We start from the raw sequence: 20,746 nt of genomic DNA on the forward strand, positions 1-20,746 counted from the left end.
CACGGATCTTTCGTCGAGCGAACGGTTGTATATGATTAAGTATGGAGCTAATGCATCAGGATACTCTGAAAGGTACCTAATTGGTATATAGTCTGGACCAGAAGACTTGCTTTTAATAAGTGCTTTAAGTTGCTTCACTACGCCGAGGATATTTACTTCTACGTTACTCATGTTGGCAGCTGTTCTTGATTCGAATTCTGCAATATTTACTTCGTCTTCCTTTGTGAAGGCATTTCGGAAGGCTGTGTTTAGTAACTCTGCTTTGGCAGCACTGTCTTCAATAGTATCTCCTCCATTGCTATCGTGCACAGAAGGAATTGATTGTTTCTTACTGCTAACATACTTCACATATCACCAGAATCTCTTTGGATTTTCTGCCAGTTTAGAGACAAAATTTTCGTTGTGGAAACTGTTACAAGCATCTCGCACTGAAGTCCGCGCATTCTTTCCTGATATAAACAGCCCGATGTATAAAAGCCTAAGAAGGATTCTAGAAATCACGCAATGTCGTCTTCTGTACGGGCGTATCTAATTATTTGGCTCATTTGGACAGTTATTCTTTCATCGGGAATGCTGTCTAAAATTTTTCCGAAATACTTATTCTTTTTTTGTAACTTGTTTTAACGACTTAATGATATTCAGATCTAAAATAAAAGAAAGCACTGACAAATGTTTATTCAACTGGATAACCTATACTGAAAATATTTAATATTTGACCTTCCTAAAATTTTACTTTAATAAGAAGGTAATGTGAATTGAGATGTTTAAAATTTATATTTATATGTGATGAGACATTAGAGTTTCAAATATGACGCACTACAATTTATTCCTGAAGTTCAACTTAATGCGAAAGCGACGTGTGAAAATTTGCGCCGGACCATGAATCGAACCCGGATTTCCCGTCTAACGCGAGCAGTCGTCTTACCATTTCGGCTGTCCGAGCACGATGCGCGCAGGTCACACACCTATCTATTTTTGCTTATACATAATTAAGTCATTTATCCACACTTGCATCTCGAGAATGAAGCAAGGAATGCAATTAATGCACTGACTATTAAAAAAAGTCCGGGGAGGTGTGAGTAGGACTTGCACACCGAGGTTCCGTACAAACTTAACTACGTATGCAGATAGTTCTTCCATTCAGGGGATCGAGAATCTCGAAGATTTGTGCCTGTTATCGATATTGATACTGGCAAGATATCTGTGCCGGGAATTGCAAGGCTTTAGAGAATGTTTTATTTTTAAGTTTTCTGCCTGCCACTTACCGGTAGATGACAATGACGTCATTTAAATTTTCACAGACATGATTGACGAATTCTTCATAGTTCAGCCAATTTACCACGAAAACATTATACTCTCAAAGTTTTCTGTAAATTAGTCTGGTATTAAGGTAAAGCATTTCAAAATATGTACAGTAGCTCCCCAGATTAGCCAGGACATACAAGAAAGAGCGAGCTGGAGACTTCAGTTTGTACAGGGTGTAACGGGTACAATTGCAAATATTTTATTGGTGACAGGACAGTCGCGTGGGATTAGCCGAGCGGTCTAGGGCGTTGCAGTCATGGACTGTGTGGCTGGTCCCCGCGGAGGTTCGAGTCCTCCCTCGGGCATGGGTGTGTGTGTGTGTGTTTGTCCTTAGGATAATTTAGGTTAAGTAGTGTGTAAGATTAGGGATTGATGACCTTAGCAGTGAAATCCCATAAGATTTTACACACATTTGAACTTTTTTTTCTGAGGACATGGCACTGAACAAAATTACATCAGCATTTACGTCGTTTGCAGAATAATAATTGTAGGTATTACATGTCGTATGTGTTTAGGTTGGGCAGCACTTCCAAATACATGGGACAAGAGAATGCCGTTAATGCTGACTTTTCCCTGGACAGCAGATCTGGTATTGAAGTGTGGAGGCGTGGACGCAAAACGGTTAGTCTATACTGGCAGGTGTAGTCTACTCAGTTACGACCGTGCAGAAAACAACAGATCGTAAAGTTAGTGATGTGTTCGTCGGAACACAGTTCAGAGAAAAAACAGCCAGGACACTGATATGTGCGTATATTAATGTCCCACTTACAAAAATATCTACACTTATTCCCGTTAAACACTTTTATGTAGGGAGAGATAAGATTTAATAAAATATTTTTTATTTACTTAAACATGACTACGACTTACTTTTTTGCATGAGAAAGTTTTAGAGTGTAAAAATATTTGACATAAATGGCCATATCTTTTAATACCATTGACCTATAAGCTTACATTTTTTACATCCCAAGGGACCATAGACCTTAGTATGTGACATCAATTTCATCATGATACTGTTCATCATTCCTGAGAAAGACGGGTCTTAACAGTCGGACACACACACAGATAAACGGACAGACAGACAGCATAGTGATGATCTCATAAGTGTTCCCTTTTTACCATTTTGAGGTACGGAACCCTAAAAACCAATGGAGAACCATATGATCCCAGTTACATTGTTTCCAGGCAGAGGAAACTTCGTACCAGTTCTTTAATTACTGTTTTCCAAGTATCCGGGTAGTTAAACAGAGGAGGGTGACAGCAGAGGGGCTGGGTGGGAGGCGCAAGTACTCACAAGGTGCCGCGGAGCGCGTTGAGGGCGTAGTCGTAGGCGCTCGTCCTGCCGGGCCTGTCCAGCACCAGGGCGCAGTCGCCGTCCGCCACAAACTGCGTGTTCGCGGCACCGCTCCACGTCACCAGCAGCGCCAACACCAGTGGAGGCCAACTGCAACACGAGAAACATGTCATGTGTGCGGGAGAAGAGGTTTATAAGGATAATACAAAAGTACATGAAAGTGAGTTTTCTGTTAATAATAATACCTCAAGGTCAGCCTTTCTTGAATGTAAACTGAAAATGTATTTCGAAACAAAACATAATAGGCACTTGACTTCTCTTGGGAGCTTACAGATTACAAAAATTGATGTACACTACTGGCCATTAAAATTGCTTCACCAAGAAGAAATGCAGATGATAAACGAGTGTTCATTGGACAAACATAATAGAACTGACATGTGATTACATTTTCACGCAATTTGGGTGCATAGATGCTGAGAAATCAGTACCCAGAACAACCACCTCTGGCCGTAATAACGGCCTTCATACGCCTGGGCATTGAGTCAAACAGAACTTGGATAAGGTGTACAGGTACAGCTGCCCATGCAGCTTCAACACGATACCACAGTTCATAAAGACTAGTGACTGGCGTATTGTGACGAGCCAGTTGCTCGGCCACCATTGACCAGACGTTTTCAATTGGTGAGAGATCTGGAGAATCTGCTGGCCAGGACAGCAGTCGAACATTTTCTGTATCCAGAAAGGCCCATACAGGACTTGCAACATGCGGTCGTGCATTATCCTGCTGAAATATATGGTTTCGCAGGTATCGAATGAAGGGTAGAGCCACGGGTCGTAACACATCTGAAATGTAACGTCCACTTCAAAGGGCCGTCAATGCGAGCAAGAGGTGACCGAGATGTGTAACCAATGGCACCCCATACCATCACGCAGGGTGATACGCCAGTATGGCGATGACGAATACACGCTTCCAATGCGCGCTCACCGCGATGTCGCCAAACACGGATGCGACCATGATGATGCTGTAAACAGAACCTGGATTCATCCGAAAAAATGACTTTTTGCCATTCGTGCACCCAGGTTCGTCGTTGAGTACACCATCGCAGGCGCTCGTGTCTGTGATGGAGCGCCAAAGGTAACCGCAGCCATGGTCTCCGAGCTGATTGTCCGTGCTGCTGCAAATGTCATCGAACTGTTCGTGCAGATGGTTGTTGTCTTGCAAATGTCCCCGTCTGTTGACTCAGGGATCGAGACGTGGCTGCACGATCCGTTACAGCCATGCGGATAAGATGCCTGTCATCCCGACTGCTAGTGAAACGAGGCTGTTTGGATCCACCACGGCGTTCCGTATTATCCTTCTGAACCCACCGATTCCATATTCTGCTAACAGTCATTGGATCTCGACCAACGCGAGCAGCAGTGTCGCGATACAATAAACCGCAATCGCGATAGGCTACAATCCGACCTTTATCAAAGTCGGGAACGTGATGGTATGCATTTCTCCTCCTTACTCGAGGCATCACAAGAACGTTTCATCAGGCAACGCCGGTCAACTGCTTTTTGTGTATGAGAAATCGGTTGGAAACTTTCCTCATGTCAGCACATTGTAGGTGTCGCCACCGGCACCAAGCTTGTGTGAATGCTCTGAAAAGCTAATCATTTGCATATCACAGCATCTTCTTCCTGTCGGTTAAATTTCGCGTCTGTAGCACGTCATCTTTGTGGTGTAGCAATCATTGGACCGGATTTCAACCGCACTTGGTACACGCATTATTGTCAGTTAACAATCGCTGTGGAAGTAAGAACCACCTATGTTTCATAGTTCAGGAGATTCGACTTCGTAAACACTGAGATGAGTGACAAAATACCGTATCATGCATAATGTTTTAGTACACTTATTCTTTACTACTAATACACTCGTACAATACATTCGACGTAAGGAAATTCGTGACACCTCGCAGCGCTTTTGACAGTTTTCAACTCCAAAGTACAAACGGCTGTAGTCGGATACAGTAGGCGTCTGCAAAGCTATGAGGAGGCGTTACCGTAGATACGGTTACAAAAACGCGTGAAGCAGCTCCGGCCAGCCTACTAGAAATATCGTTCATCACAAGGTTCCAAGTTAAATAAACATCTCAGGGAATTAATATTCTGCGTAATATGTTCCTTAATTTGTGTACTGTCCTTACAAATTTTTGTATTAGCTACGGATGTTTCTATGTTTCTTTGTATGACTGTTTAATAATTCCAGAGGTGTTTCACGAATGCATAAAAATGATTTTCTCCGATATTACACTACAAACACTGTGCATTTTTTGTTTTCGTTTGTGATAGATGCTCGGTTTTTCAGCTAGTAATTCATAAAGAAGATGCACAGTGGTATTACCACATCCAAAATTCCAAGCAAAAGTTCTTTTGAAAGTAGCTAGGAATAACTCTAAATGTGACTTCAAAGTCTCTTTTCACAGTTCACCTTTAGTCTCATTCGGCTCTGTTTACATACTAATGACTAACACTGGGCAGCAACAACCTCTGCAATCATGCCTCTGAAAAGTATCGAAAAAAAACGTAAAAAGAGTTGCCAAACGCTTCTGAATTGCAAAAATATTTCGTCGGTTTCGACTGTCCTTTCGGTTTCAGTAGCATTTCAGTTTTCGAGAACGGCTAATGAACTACAGCAGTTCATTTCCCGTAGCGTGAAGTAGGAAGTAGGAGAAATTTACGTTTATGTGGATCCTAAACTTTGTCGCAACTAAATCATTGCTCTAAAGCAATGGAAACTGTGACAAGTAGACGAACTTTCCGTCACAAGTACAGTTTCTACAACAAGGTGAGGTATTACCTTATGGTGGATTTACATTTCAAATTCCGGTTCGCTATTATCCCAATTCATTCATAGTTATGTATTCTCATTTCCAGGATGGTTTTCTTCTCATAAAAGCTCTAATTGACAGACTGCAATTCGAACAGAAAGCTGGTTCGTGTAGATGCTCTCCTAGTTCAAACAATTCCAATATAACGTGTTTATTTGCGTGACCACCATCCGCAGCAAGCGTATAAATATTCCTTTTATACACAGACGAATAACTACAGTAGTAATTTATTTATATAAAAACTAAAACACGAACTGTTTCCTAATCTAGAAATATCATATATACAAACAAAACTGTATTATTCCAGATTAAATCTACTGAAGATGCCTTAATGTAAAAGGCGCAACTCGTCTAGAGCAAATAAAATAGATAGCAGCAAGAAAAGGTCGTTTAAATGCACGAAAAGATTTCACAGTGTGTTCCTTAGAAGTAACATAATTGCCAGAGAATCTCTTCGTATTTACGTACGTAAATTTATGTGCAAACATTGTTCAAGTCTGCGTAGAACTCGTAGTGAAGGGATATGTAGCACCCACTTAGCGGATATTGGTAGAAAAAGTGAAACTTGTCACCCCTCCCTCCCTCCGCCACCATCGCTGAGTGCATGTAAGAAGATACTGCAGCCTGTTAAAGGAAGGATAGAAGAGTTTAGTTTCTGTTAGACATCGAGACCACTAGAGACTGAAAGGATGTTTATGTTTAACAAACTATCCATGTAACAACTTACCTACTTGTAGACATAGGACAGGGATGGTATTAATAGAACCCATTATCGAATAAGGCAGGACGACGCATGTAAGAGAAATGATTTTATGTTCTGGGTCGTGTAACCACAATTTGTTGTTAGTGGAAGCCGTCTTAAGCAAAATTGTAGATTCTTTGCAGGTTGTAATTTCAAAATCATTCAGCTTTGTTGGCACTAGAGTTTTCTTTTGAAACTCAGAGAAATGTATGGGTGTTTTGGGAATGGACGATATTTTTTGAATAAAGCCGTCTAGATCGCTTAATATATTACTTTATTTAAACTTCGTTTTAGCTACTGCTGCCATCAGCTCAAGACATCGACCTTCTAATATAACATTCAGAGTCAATCAGTAAAATCTGTACCTAAACATGGCATTAGCTGTCAAACACTGATAGAACACTCCTCTCTCAATAAGAAGTGAAAGAGCCAAATGAAAGCAGAAATAGAATATATGAGTGCTGGAAGAGAGTGAGTGAGTGAGAGCGAGAGAGAGAGAGAGAGAGAGAGAGAGAGAGAGAGAGAGATTATGAAGATGTAACATTCGGCCAGTGTGATGCTCCGTGCTCCATCACATCGTGCTGGCGTTTGTAAGCCGTTTGACGAGTGCTATACGCCTGAATAGTTAGCGCTCTAGTGTTTTTTTGACATACCTGGCGCTATTTCTGGGACTGTAACGGACTGCAGGAGCCAACCGTCAAGCACACCCTAGCATCCAGCTGTGAATATTTACTTTATACGTGGCTCTTCGTGTGATTACAGCATAACTTACGGATGCCTGCGCTAATTTCAACCAAACTTCAAACATACATAACTTTTCTTCCAGAAGTGTCGCTGCTGAATGAAAATTTCATCCCGGAAACAACCCCCCGGGCTGTAGCGGAGCCAAGTCTCCGCAGTATCCTTGCTTCCAGGAACCCTAGTACTGCTAGATTCGCAGAACTTCTGTGAAGTTTGCAGGATAAGAGATGTTCTGGCGGAAGTAAACCTGTGATGACCGTTCGCGAGTCGTGCTTGGGTAATTCAGTTGGGACGGCACTTGCCCGCTAAAGGCAAAGTTCCCATGATGTAAGAAGCATTGCGTCACGTAGTTTGCCACGAGCGCAGCACGTCGCCAAAAGAGCGTGAATTTTGCCACGGCCACCAGCGTGACCTTGCCACGGAAGCTACGGGAAACGAACGAAAGCAACGTTATCATTCTCACTTGAAAGCCGGGACTGTTTGCGTGAGCATCATGGCGTCCTTGTAGAGGTAGACTTGGTTCCTTGCTGCGGACGATTTCGATGTCGTAGAGCTACACTCGTGATTTGGGAACGGCAGCGGCACCAGAAGCGACTCCGTCGCCTAAAGCGGCGGCCTTGCCTGCTGGGCGTGAATCCCCGCTGGCTGATTCTCAGGCGGCCAGGAAGCGGCTTTCTCCCAATCGGCAGTGAATGCGGAGCGCGCATTGCGGGGAAAATCTGCCTCTTCGTTTTCATCAGGAGAAACCCGGATCCTCGGTTCATCCGTCAGCCTGCTGCTACTTTGTGATTCCCTATTTTCCGGCACAACTTTCCCCGTAAATTTCCGAGATGTACCACCAATTATTCTCTGCTGCTTTCTGGGAGAAGGTACGGGACTCAAGTAAGTGCCAGGTGAATCGACATAGCAGTGACAAATAGCTCTAACGACACATACAATCTCCAGCATCTTAAGCAGATATGAGACCGCTATCTCAGTGGGTTCGAATTAGTGGGAACCATGTGCTATATTTTATGAAATGCCACATGAGCTTCATACGTTAAGACCATTATTCCTCGCTCGGCACTTACGAACAACGTGTATGATATAGTGGAAAAGATACCTACTCTCAGCACAGCAACAGTGTACTTCCTAAAGAGAGGAAACCAATTTTTCGGTACTTGATTGGTAAGATTTTCCCCCACGTGATAAAATATAAATAACTGTTACACTTAACAGTGCACTTCCAAAGTATCCTTTAGTTGTCGTGGATGGTCCTGCACTGACAATTACAGAATCTTCAAAAGTTGGAAAGCTGCCATTCTCTTTGACATATTAAAGGTAGTGTGTGCACTTTCACGGAGTGATGAAAAACTGTAAACAAAACTGTCAGTACGAAAACGTTTCCCCCATTTACAGAATCCTTGAGATACACACATCAAAAAAAGTTTTGCAACACCCCTGTTCCCAGAACTCCTGAAGATAGACGTTGACTGCGAATATTGTATCACAGAGAGTGCCTCTTTGACTGTTCGGAGATGTCACTAAACCCGCCCAGAGATGTAAACAACCATGCATAAGTAGCGCCTATTAGACGGAGGGGGTCCGACAGCCGAACAGTTCCAGTCATTCCACCAAGAAGGAGGTACACAGCTCGTGTTGTCTGTAGTTCAACCATGCCTAGACGGTGAATACCGTGGTTCGATCGCGTTGGCATTGTTACCTTGTGACGGGAAGGGCTTTCAATAAGGGATGTGTCCAAGCCTCTCGGAGTGAACCAAAGCGATGTTGTTTGGACATGGAGGACATACAGACAGACAGGAACTGTCGATGACATGCCTCGCTCAGGCCGCCCCAGGGCTACTACCGCAGTCGATGACCGCTACCTAAGGATTATGGCTCAGAGGAACCCTGACAGCAACGCCACCATGTTGAATAATACTTTTCTTGCAGCCACAGGACGCCGTGTTACGACTCAAAGTGTGCGCAATAGGCTGCAAGATGCGCAACTTCACTCCCGATGTCCATGGCGAGGTCCATGTTTGCAACAACACCATGCAGCGCGGTACAGATGGGCCCAACAACATGCAGAATGGACCGCTCAGAATTAGCATGACGTTCTCTTCACCGATGAGTGTCGCATATGCCTTCAACCAGACAATCGTCGGAGATGTGTTCAGAGGCAACCCGGTCAGGCTGAACGCCTTAGACACACTGTCCAGCGAGTGCAGCAAGGTGGAGGTTACCCGCTGTTTTGGGGTGGCATTTGTGGGGCCGACGTTCGCCGCTGGTGGTCATGAAAGACGACGTAACAGCTGTACGATACACGAATGCCATCCTCCGTCAGATAGTGCAACCACATCGGCAGCATATTGGCGAGGCATTCGTCTTCATGCACATCTTGTGAATGACTTCCTTCAGGATAACGACATCGCTCGACTAGGGTGGCCAGCATGTTCTCCAGAGATGAACCCTATCGAACATGCCTGGGATAGATTGAAAAGGGCTGTTCATGGACGACATGACTCACCAACCACTCTGAGGGATCTACGCCGAATCGCCATAGAGGAGTGGGACAATCTGGAAGAACAGTGCCTTGATGAACTTGTGGATAGTATGCCACGACGAATACAGGCATGCATCAATGGGAGAGGAGGTGCTACTGGATATTACAGGTACTGGTGTGTACATCAGTCTGGACCACCTCCTCTGAAGGTCTCGCTGTATTGTGGTACAACATGCAGTGTGTGGTTTTCACGAGCAATAAAAAGGGCGAAAATGATGTTCATGTCTCTATTCCAATTTTCTGTACAGGTTCCGGACCTCGGAACCGAGGTGATGCAAAACGTTTTTTTGATGTGTGTATTATTATTATTTGGGAAACAGCAGTAACATATTTTACGAATAAGTTGTCTTTACAGCGAAAGGTGGCTATGATGACTTTTTAAAAAATTACATGACTGCGTACCACAGCCACAAAATCATAAAGCCGATCTCTCATGTCGGAGCGCTGATCGTCTCTGTCGGTTGCAAATCGCCTTACGCTGAAGTACTTCTTCACCGTTCCGAAGCGATGGAACTCATCGGCGTTCTTGAAACGGGTTATGAGAAAAAAGTAGCCAAGAATATTAGGGTTGATCGTACTGTCGACGCCGAGGTAATTAGAGGCTGAGAACATCCTTGGCGTGCGAGAGGTTTGGAAAGAAAGTAGAAAGTGTCATTTTCAGTCGGGAAAAAACCGGCAGTTGCTGCAGATGAGTCAGTTAAACGACGAAAAACATGAATCTACATGGTCGATTCCATAATTATTTGGTGGCACCTGAAAACGAAATTTTAGGCTTCAAAACTTGTGTAACAAATAATAAATTACTGGTAACTGAAGCAGACTTTCATTCTATTAATGTTCCTCAGTTGCGGATGCTCGCCTGATCAAACATTTTCTCGGAAGAAGATTTGAGTCAACGACCTCCCGAATGTGAGTCTGTTGACTTAAACACTGTACAAATTTGTTTTGTTCCGTAAAGAAGCATCTTAATGGTGATCTCCATACAACTACAACTTAGTACCTTGTGATTTACATATGTTGTCACTGTCTGTCATTGTCTACGCGGGCGGGAGTGGTGCGGCAAAGCGAGTGCCTCAAATCGAGAGGTCGTGAGGGCAAATCCCGGTCGGACTTCGGTTCGTTCATTCTGCTTTTTAATCCAACCTCCACGTCACAAATATATTAGGAATCGATGGGAACGACACGTGGCCCGCACTGCACGTTAAACTGTAGATCCCTTTTCCGCAGCTGGACAGTTGGTGTAGGTTAGGAACACGCAACCCCATAAGCGTCACTGGATGCGGGTATGGAGGGGCATGTTGTCAGCACACTGCTCTCCTAGGCGTTGTCAGTTTTCGTGACAAGAGTAAATCGTATCTGCGGAAAATTGTCTTACCAGTTGTGGTTACTTTGATATTTGAAGTACCTCGTGGGTATTGGGGATATGGGTAAGCCCGTAACGACCTTGTGCACCAATTACCGTCCGCTATCTCCTCCGATTTGTAGATTTGTACAGGTTGACACTGTCCTCTAGTTGACTGAAGCCTAGAGGTTGTAGCGCATCCGACCTACTCTAGTGACGCCAAGGCCAAGTCTGCACTGTGTCACAAGGCAGGAAAGCGGCACAGGTGTTCAGGGGCTAAGGAGCGAGCGCAGCAGGTGCGGGACGAGTGTGCGACCCCAGCGGGCCACCTTGCGTCTGGGTCTCGGTCCCCCTGGTAACAGGTGTCTGACGCCGACCACCACGGTCAAGGTCCCCCTTCTGCAGCTGCAGGTGAACCCGAGTCGCCACAGCTTTGTGGTCCCGTTACAGTCGCTCGCAGACACTCGATAGGCGCACCCACTCTTTCCGCCACCGCCGAGGAAGGTCAGTTACGTGACCATCTGCTTCCGCGTCACGTTTCGAGGTACAAGTTCAAGATTCTAAAGGCGTACAAGACTACGTCTATATCTTTACCCCTCAAGCCACTGTAAGTGGTGTAAGAGGATACACAGTGTACTGACGATTTACGTAGCTGTGATACGCAACCACTTGGTTTTTGAGTTTGACACCATCGCACCGCCACCGTAGCCAAAAGGATGCCTTCAGTACGACAAGACCCTGGCGTGATTCCCGGTATCTCATCAGATTTTTTCCGAAGTTGGGAGACTTGGAAGGGGTCCACTGAGTGCTTTTGAGGCCAAATCAGGAGCGACTTGAGTGAAGAAGTAGTTGTATCATAAGGATTCATCTGCTGGCAATAACAGCTGGAGAGATTGGTATCACCCTGATCTGTTGCCCCACGATTATAGATCGCTCCTTGTACTGCCTTGTTGGCAGAAGTCGATCAGTCGGAACAGGCCTAAGGCCTAATCCGTGAGTGCCGTATACGTTGCGTCTAACTTAGCCACACCAGGCTCATCATGAGACGGAGGTACTACAGGAACGTTGTTTTGTGAACTAGACGCCAGGGCCGTGGTGCTGGCAAAAATAACACAAATTTAGACCCTAGCGTCTGGCTGCATAATTCATAGATAAATTACAAGAATATAATTTTTTGCACCACGTGCAGCTAGACGTTAAGATCTAAATTCCTGTTATTTTTTCCAACATCTTCTAAGGTGCTCTACACGCCGATATGTTGTGCTTTCACCTCCTTCTAAACGAATGATCTGCAGTGTCATAATAGTTCATATCGCTTATTTCTCACGCTTCAAGAGTCGACAGTCTACTGCGGCTACGCCTTTCCTCCACAGTTGAGTCCCAGCCCTCTCCAAGGTTCCTCTGGGTACCTGCTTTGTTCCTTTCATAAGATTTTCGACCTAGAAAAAGAATTCGAAAATGTAAGATGGTGAAAATTCTCACAAAAATAGGTGTATCTTATAGGGAATGACAGGGCCTACACAATTAACAAAAGAACCATGAGCGAAAATTAAGAATCGAAAATCAAGATCGATGTAATCAGTTTGTTTAAGACACGATGCAGTCATTCCTACTAATCTACCTATATATCGAAGAGGCAATGGCGGAAATAAAAGAGAGATTCAGGTGTGGGATAGGAATTCATGTTCACAGGATATCAAAGACAAGACACTCTGGTAACACTGCTATTCTCAGAAGAAAGTGAAGAATCGGTAAACGACATATGGACTGGAATAAACGGTCTAAAGTGAACACATTATGGTTTGAGAGTAAAGCAAAGAAAGCGTGCTGAGACTAGAGATAATCTCAATATCAAAATTGGAGACCACTAAGTAGAGGAAGTAAAGGGATTCTGTTGCCTTGGAAGCAACAAAACACATGACAGACGAAATGAGGAAGACATGAAAAGCCAATTTTCACTGGAAAAGATAGCATTCATGGCAAAAAGAAGTGTATTAATATCAAATACGAGCCTTAATTTGAGGAAGAAATTTCTGAGAATGTACGTTTGGAGCACAGCATTGTATGGTACTGCGTAATGGATTGTGGGAAAACGGGAACGGAAAGGAATCGAAGCATTTGAGATTTGGTGCTATAAAAGTAAGTTGAAAATGCGGTGGATGGAAAAGATACGAAATGAGGTGGTCTTGATCTTATGACGTTAGTGAAAGACATCATCATCTGCAAACAATCTAAGAAGTCTGCTCAGATTGTCTCCTGGACCGTTTATGACAGGTTTAATAATGGGTAATGAACTTCATCTTTTCCTTTAGTGCTGTAAGTGTGGAAATCATCAAATTGTGATGGGTTATCCATGACGAAGTTTCTTAGCAACTTTAGTTTGTGATGATGCAGTTAAAATGCCCAAGCGCTTAGAGAGGAAACCATTTGACGACCGCAGCTGATTGTCAAGGATCATTATTACTGCTCGCTTTTGTGTAATCAATACTATCTTTTTAAGTGATGAGTTACCACAGAAAATTATTCCATAACACAGAATTGAGTGGAAATATGCAAAATATGTGAGGCGGTTGATTCGTTTCTTTCGAAGACCAGCAATTATACGAAGACTAAAAGTAGCTGAACTAAATTCTTTCAGAATCTTAATAATGTGCTTCTTCCGGTTCAAGTTTTCATCAATATGTTCGCCGAAAAACCCTATTTACTAACTCCTGTACATGTGCTATATCAGTTGCTGGTATGACTGTCGTACAAAAATGAATGTAATTGTTTTCTCAAAATTAAGGGAGAATCGATTTTCCGAGAACCACTTAATAATTCTTTGAAAAATAATTAACAATTTCTTCTGTTGCTTTCTCTCTCTAATGGGATTATTACAGCACTAATAACGCATGCGAAAGTACCATTTCTGCTTGTTGAAAGTTAAGTGGAAGGTCATTCACATATACATGGTGTATCATAATGAATGGCGTTAACTCATACAATTGAAAGTACACGATACTAGAAGCAAAAAAGTCTCAGTAATCATAGGATCGATAATGCCTTCCTTAAGAGATACGAACAGCTTTTCATCTTCGGTACTGTGAAGCAAATCTCTTTTACCGCAAGCTCTTTGTTTTCCATATTTTGGGAAATGGTAATGTGGACCAAAACAAGAAACAAATGTCCAACAAAAATGGGCTCTCAAATGCATACCTTAAGAGCTAAGAGCAAGTGCTCATCTTCGCTACTTGGAAAAACAACTCTTCTAATGAACAATTGCTCATAACTTTTAAGGTATGCATTTTACAGCAAATATCTACCGGACATTTTTTCTTGTTTTGGTCCATACTACTACTTCCGAAAATGTGGAAAGCAAAGAGCTTGCAGTAGAAGAGATTTGCTCCACAGTACCGAAGATGAAAAATTGCTCGTAGCTCTTAAGGTAGGCAGTTTCGACCCTGTATTTACTCAGACTTAGTTGCTTCTAGTATCGTGTACTTTCAACTGTTTGCGTTTACGCCATTAATTATGATACACCCTGTATAAACAATAGGAGTGGAACCATTACTGATTTCTCCCCAGTCATTAAGATTTTCTTCCTTTCCAAGACTGTCTGATTTATTCAGCGCAACTCTTCGCATTCTGTTTGTTAAGTATGATTCAAACCAGTTGCGTATAATGCCATCTATCCTACAAGATTGGAGTTTCTCTAACAGTATAACATTATCTACACAATCAAACGCGTTGGAAGAATCATATAAAACTCCAACTGGCGATGTTTTATAATTTAGTAATTTTAATTTTTGACTACTGAATATATAAACAGCATTCTCAGTCAAAGATCCTTCCGGAGACCAAAGTGTGATATGCTAAGTAAATAATTTCGACGGACTCAAGCGTGAGAGTACTCTTGATTACACTACTTGTTCAAATATGTTGGAAAAAGGTGTCAGTAAGGAAATTAGACCATAATTATTTAAGTCTTTCTTGTTACCTTTCTTATAAACCAGTTTAAAAAACGCATATTTTAATCTTTTTGGAAAAATTCCTTGTGCCATTGATGTATTACATGTATTAATGAGGACATTACTTATTAAGTTAGAGCAACTTTTCAGAATTCTGTTTGCAATCCCGTCAACACCATACTAGCTTTTGTTTTTTTATGTTTATAATTGTGTTAATTTCAGTGAAGGATGTTGGTGATACTTTTGTTTGTTCAAAGTTTGGGGATGGCAATTTTAAAACATTATCTTGCTTCTTATAATGAACCATTTAATCCTAATTTTGCTACTACATTTAGAAAGTGATTTTTAAAAGTACTCACAACTTGAGAATTATCAGTCTTAGTATTATCATGTGATTTATTATGGTGTCTTGAACACTAACTGGCTCTCCTATCTCCCATTTGAAAACATCCTATATAATTTTAATCTTATTTTCCGCATTATTCGTTTCTGGCAGGACGTTCATACTCTTGGGCATTTTACTGACGTTTCTTAAAATACTACAGTATTTTTGATGCTGGGTTCATTTCCTTCGTACAGAGGGTACGGTGCAAAATAGATAAGATTAAAAATAAAAACTCATTCTGTAAATCTGTTACTGCCGACTTAAGTAAGATATTCTTGTTTCTGGAAGCACTCTTGGATACTGAATGCAACCGCAGAAAATGTGCTAGTTATTCGACGCGCCGTTTTCCGGCCAGCGCGGCCGCAGGCAGCTGCCGTAGCAGGCGGGCGCAGCCGCAGAGGGAACTGGAACTGGTCCTGCATCCGCGTGTCGCGTAGCGGCGCGGAGGCCGGGGCGTGGCTCGCCTTGAGACGGCGCAGCGATCCGTATCGCGTCTGTCCACGCGCAGCCAAATAACGGACGGCGATCTCCCGGCCGTTACAGTGTAACAGATCTGACTCACCCAATGGTCCCGTCTGGCAGGCACAAGCTGCTTCCGGAAACATCTCTCGACCTTTGCTTTTGACACCCGCGCTTCAGAGCCACGGACTGTTGCAAGGTCCCTTGTCTCAAAACAATCTCACATAACCTCGTATGCACGTATATTATTCCTCTTGTAGAGCTTGACATTGGTGCTGTCCCGATACATTTCTCAGCAGGATGTATAAGTGCTCACCGAAAGTGGTTGCAGATGAATTTGCTAGACAAGGGTGTTCTTTTCACGTACTTCAAGATGTCAGCTGCAATGTGCTAATATTATTAATATCTACAGCCATTCTTGCTCACTTGCTAATTCAGCTGTATTTATCATGTACAGGACAAGAAATACTATTATCTTTTGCAACAGAAAGCTTAATTTTGTTTTTAACGTAAAATATTTCTTCTATTCATACTAGGCGTCTAGTGGTCTATAAATATTTTGTTGGGAAATCTGTAGTGTTTCCTGGAAGCACATTTAAATAGTCTATTTCCATCTACACACAACAATAGTTTTGCATCACCCCAATACGTCGTGCATGTGTGTTGTTCTTGTGACTGTTCCTGTACTGATCGGGTCACCTCTGATGTTGTTTATAAAAACATACAGTTACCTAAGAGTAGAACGCCATATTCGAGTGGACTGTAGCATTTCATCTAAAAGTAAACGACCAACAGGGACTCATTCTATACATCCGTGGAACAGAAGAATGAACATTCGTCTTGCCACGAAGGACAATCCCGACGATTGATCCGGTGCGCATCATCACGTTACGCGAAGAAGGCTTGTCAATCAGGTAAGTTGCTCTAAGTGTGCACCAGAGTCGAAGAGACGAGGTGCAAACGTGTGATCGGTTCCAATTGACAGGTAGTGTTGAGGACTTACACCGCAGAAGCCGTCCACTCTTGACAGGTGCACAGAATGGTCAATATCTACAATTTTTGAGTCAAAGGAACTGTGGGCTGAGTGCTTCAGAACTGAATTCAGTGGGAGAGGCTACAGGACATCCTGTATCACATCAGAGTGTTAGCAGACCGCTGCATGATGCGATTCTCCACTACCGATGACCATAACGACCACCACGTCGTACACCACAACACCATGAGCTCTGTTACAGATGGGCAAGAAATCAAACAGAATGGACGCCCCATGATTGGCAACGGATGTTGCTTACAGACGAAACGTGGATCTGTTTGTACCTTTATAATAGCAGAAGAGACCGGAGACAGCCCGGTAATACCGAATGCGTCCAACACTGTGTCCCACAAGTGCAACAAGACAGTGGATTGATGATCTGGGGTGGCATTACATGGGACCACTACACACTGCCTATGGTTGTTGAGGTTACTTCACTACGTACAGGGACCAGATTCTGTAACCATTAGTTGAACCATATCTCCATATATTTCTGGTGAAAATTTCATCTTGATGGGTGATAACTCGCGTCCTCATCAGTATCACAGGATCACCAAAAAGGAGTGGCCTGCTTCTTCGTCGAACGTGGACCCAATCTAACATATGTGGGATCCATTGACAAGAGCTGTTTATGGACGTCGACAACGATTACGTACTCTGCGCAGCTTACGCAGAATCGCCATTTAAAACGGGTAGTATTTGGATATGGGCTGGCTCGATGATATCTGGGTATGCCACGACGAATTCAAGCATCCATCGCGTCTCGATGTTGCTCAGGAGTCCTATCAAAACAAAACCTGTTGCCTACATACAATTTTGTCGTTACAAAAATTATTTTTTGTGATCTGGATACATTGGAAATTAGTATACTGTACGCACGTGCCTGACAGCCAACTTTTGTTTCCTATGCCATGAGTTTGTAAATAAAAGGGTGTTTCAAAACTTTTGTTGATTTGTGCATATGGTTGTGATTTATTACATACCTTCATATCTCTATTCTTTTCTCGTGTCTGTTCTTCTTTAGCAATACCAGAAGGACAATATTCTCATTAATTCATTGTTGTTGTGGTCTTCAGTCCGAAGACTGCGTTGAGGCAGCTCTCCATTCTACTCTGTTCTATGCAAGCCTCTTCATCTGCGAGTTACTACTGCAACTAACATCTCTCTGCATCTGCTTACTGTGTTCATCTCTTGGTCTCCCTCTACTATTTTTACCCTCCATGCTTCCCTCCAGTACTAAACTGGTGATCCCTTGATGTCTCAGGATGTGTCCTACCAACCGATCCTTTCTTCTAGTCAGGTTGTGCCACAAATTTCTTTTCTCCCGAATTCTATTCAGTGCCTCCTTATTACTTACGTGATCAACCCATCTAAACTTCTCCGTTCTTCTGTAACACCACATTTAAAAAGCTTCTATTCTCTTGTTGTCTAAACTGTTTATCATCCTGGTTTCATTTCCATACACGGCTACACTCGATACAAATGCTTTTAGAAAAGACTTCCTGAGACTTAAATCTATGTTCGATGTCAACAAATTTCACTTCTTCAAAAACTCTTTTTTTGCCACTACTAGTCTATATTTTATATCCTATATACTTCGACCATCATCAGTTATTTTGCTGCCCAAATACCGAAACTCATCTACTACATTAAGTGTCTCATTTGCTAACCTAATTCCCTCAGCATGACCTGATTTAACCTTATTTAATTCGATTGCTTTCCTATCCTCGTTTCACGTACCAAATTTATTTAAAAATTGTGAATAAAAGAAAAGTTAAAACAACGCACCCGCAACTTGTCCCTAACATCCACCCCGTCCTCATCGCTACGTCAAAACCTCCACTCCAGTCTTGCTCTTTACAGCTCCCATGATCCCTTAGCCAACCCTACCAGTCAGCAAGGCGTTGTTCAGCGGGCAGCAGTGAAGATTACGTCCACTGAAATGTACACATACGATATAGTAGCATTTCGAAACCTGTACTTTATACATCTAGCTGATTACAGAAGAACCAATGAACACGTGAAACGAATAGAAAAATGATAACAAGAGAGAAATCATAATCTTACAATGAAATGCCATGAAAGGAAACACTACATATCCAAAATCCGTATTACCAAATAATTTTCTTTATATTGTAGACTACTGATAAGATCGGTATGAATAGTCGAAACGTGTTTTGTAAAGGAAAGCATAATATAAGCATTCGGTTGCAAAAGGCGCAATTGTTCTTATCTACATGTTAAATATAATTAATGACATAATTCCTTCTTATCGAAAACACGTTGTATGTCGTTATGGCAGCAGTACAAACAAAGTTTTCACTATTCTGTAACCTCGCAAGCAAGCAATTGATTTTCGTAACTATATCAGCTTTTCCACTGTAATTTCTTGGTTGGTGCATGAATGACCCACCACTCTCTGAATCGCGAGTAAGATTTCTCCTAAATGCTCAAGGCTCAACGCTTAACTCCTCTTCATAATGTGTGCCATGCGTCGTTTATACCTCTAGGCGTTCTCCCCCTGTGTCAAGCAGTCAATCGCGTTCCTTGAACGTGCTTCTGGACCAGCCCCAATATTGCTATCGGTGACGAAGCGATTAGAGATAGAACACTGAACAACGGTGGGATGGAAAACTAGGTGTTGTCTTTTTTTTAAGGAGTCATTCCGGGATGCAGCTGAAATTAATTAGCGAGTACACGGAAATACCCTCATCTTGACAGCAAGAGAGAGATTCTGAATCTCCCTGTTTTCAAATACTAGTCCAGCAGCTTAACCACTGTCTTATTTCGCCCGGATGAGTTTGGTAATAGACGAAGTACCAGGTGGAAGAGGATGTGGATCAGGCCTTAACAATTTCAAGGAAACCTTCCATTCACTCGTCAGAAGTGATATACGAAATTTCACGGATTATTGGCAAATAATTCTATTAACAACCATTCTATTAACCACCATCGTGAGGCTTCAATATCCGTAAATCAGAACAATTGTCCGTGATTTCAGACTCGTAAAGCGTTGATAAGTTTCAAACATTTGTTCTTCGTATTAAAAATCTTATTTCAGGCGTGTGAATACACGAAACTGTACTTGCATCATGTTCGTGGGGTTCCTGCAAAATAAATACTAGTCTAACTCATTTAGAGATGAATTCAGAGATGTTTACTTTCTGCCAACAGTGGCCACAAACAGTGAGGCTACAGGCCGCTGAACTTTACGGCATTAGGCCGCTGACTGCCGAGATTAATAAAACCTGCACAAGTGGACTGAAGGGGAGATGCCTCAAAGTACGTGTAAATGCTGTTGCCGTAAAAGAGTTCCTTGATGATGTCAAAGAAACTACTCACATATCTACGGTGGGAGGTCAAGAAAGTGATACTGAATTTAAGGTACGTTACACTTTCTAGTCATTAAATACATCAGTAAGCCATTTGAGTGCTTTTGATCATTTCCCTAAAACGCATTTGTGGAAAAAATTACAAGAGGAGAGGTATTTTGCTTGACGCACTGGACACACAGAGCCAAGACCAGTTTCGTACAGGCGTCGAGATTTATGGTTTTCTGGTTCTCCCTATATCACGTCTGGTGAATTTCGGTAAGGTACTTTTCACAGGGCTGTCTCCAACGACATCAAGCGACTCTAGACCCTGTTTCCTGGAACTCTTTGTGGAAAGCACCCAGAGGGCTGAAAACGTGTGCGTACTGAAAACTAGATAAAAAGTTTACATAAAGTTTGGTTACTCGAAATTATCGGTAATACCACCACATCCTCGTATACATCCTGAAATGTCCTGCAGAACATCGTTTACATCAGTGCAAACCTTGATCTTCCAGTAAGGTGTGAGAAATTCATTTATTTGATTGCGTATACTCGAACTTCGTGTGCAGATTGAAGTTAGCTCGACGTGGGAGTCGGCTAAGGAATGGCTAACGGAGACTGACGTGTAGAGGACCGGGCGTGACATGAGGCCAGGGTCGGAGCGACTTTCTCTGGGACTGCCAACCGCTCAGGGTCGAACGAAACTCAAGGATGCGGAGCGCGTCTTATCCGCCAGGACCTAATCTCAGTGTCATCCATCTGGGTTCCT

At 42.7% G+C, this 20,746-nt stretch overlaps 1 protein-coding gene across 1 annotated transcript in view; it reads right to left on the reverse strand.

Annotated features, from left to right (window-relative positions):
* The window catches only part of LOC126177652 (chorion peroxidase-like), a 262,598-nt gene that overhangs the window by 138,630 nt on the left and 103,222 nt on the right, over positions 1–20,746 (reverse strand). Inside the window, exon 2 of the mRNA XM_049924471.1 lies at positions 2,597–2,746. Coding sequence (XP_049780428.1) covers positions 2,597–2,746 — 150 coding nt within the window. The remainder of the gene's footprint in view (positions 1–2,596; positions 2,747–20,746) is intronic.

This window comes from Schistocerca cancellata, chromosome 1, assembly GCF_023864275.1.
Source record: "Schistocerca cancellata isolate TAMUIC-IGC-003103 chromosome 1, iqSchCanc2.1, whole genome shotgun sequence".
Taxonomy (NCBI): Eukaryota; Metazoa; Arthropoda; class Insecta; order Orthoptera; family Acrididae; genus Schistocerca; species Schistocerca cancellata.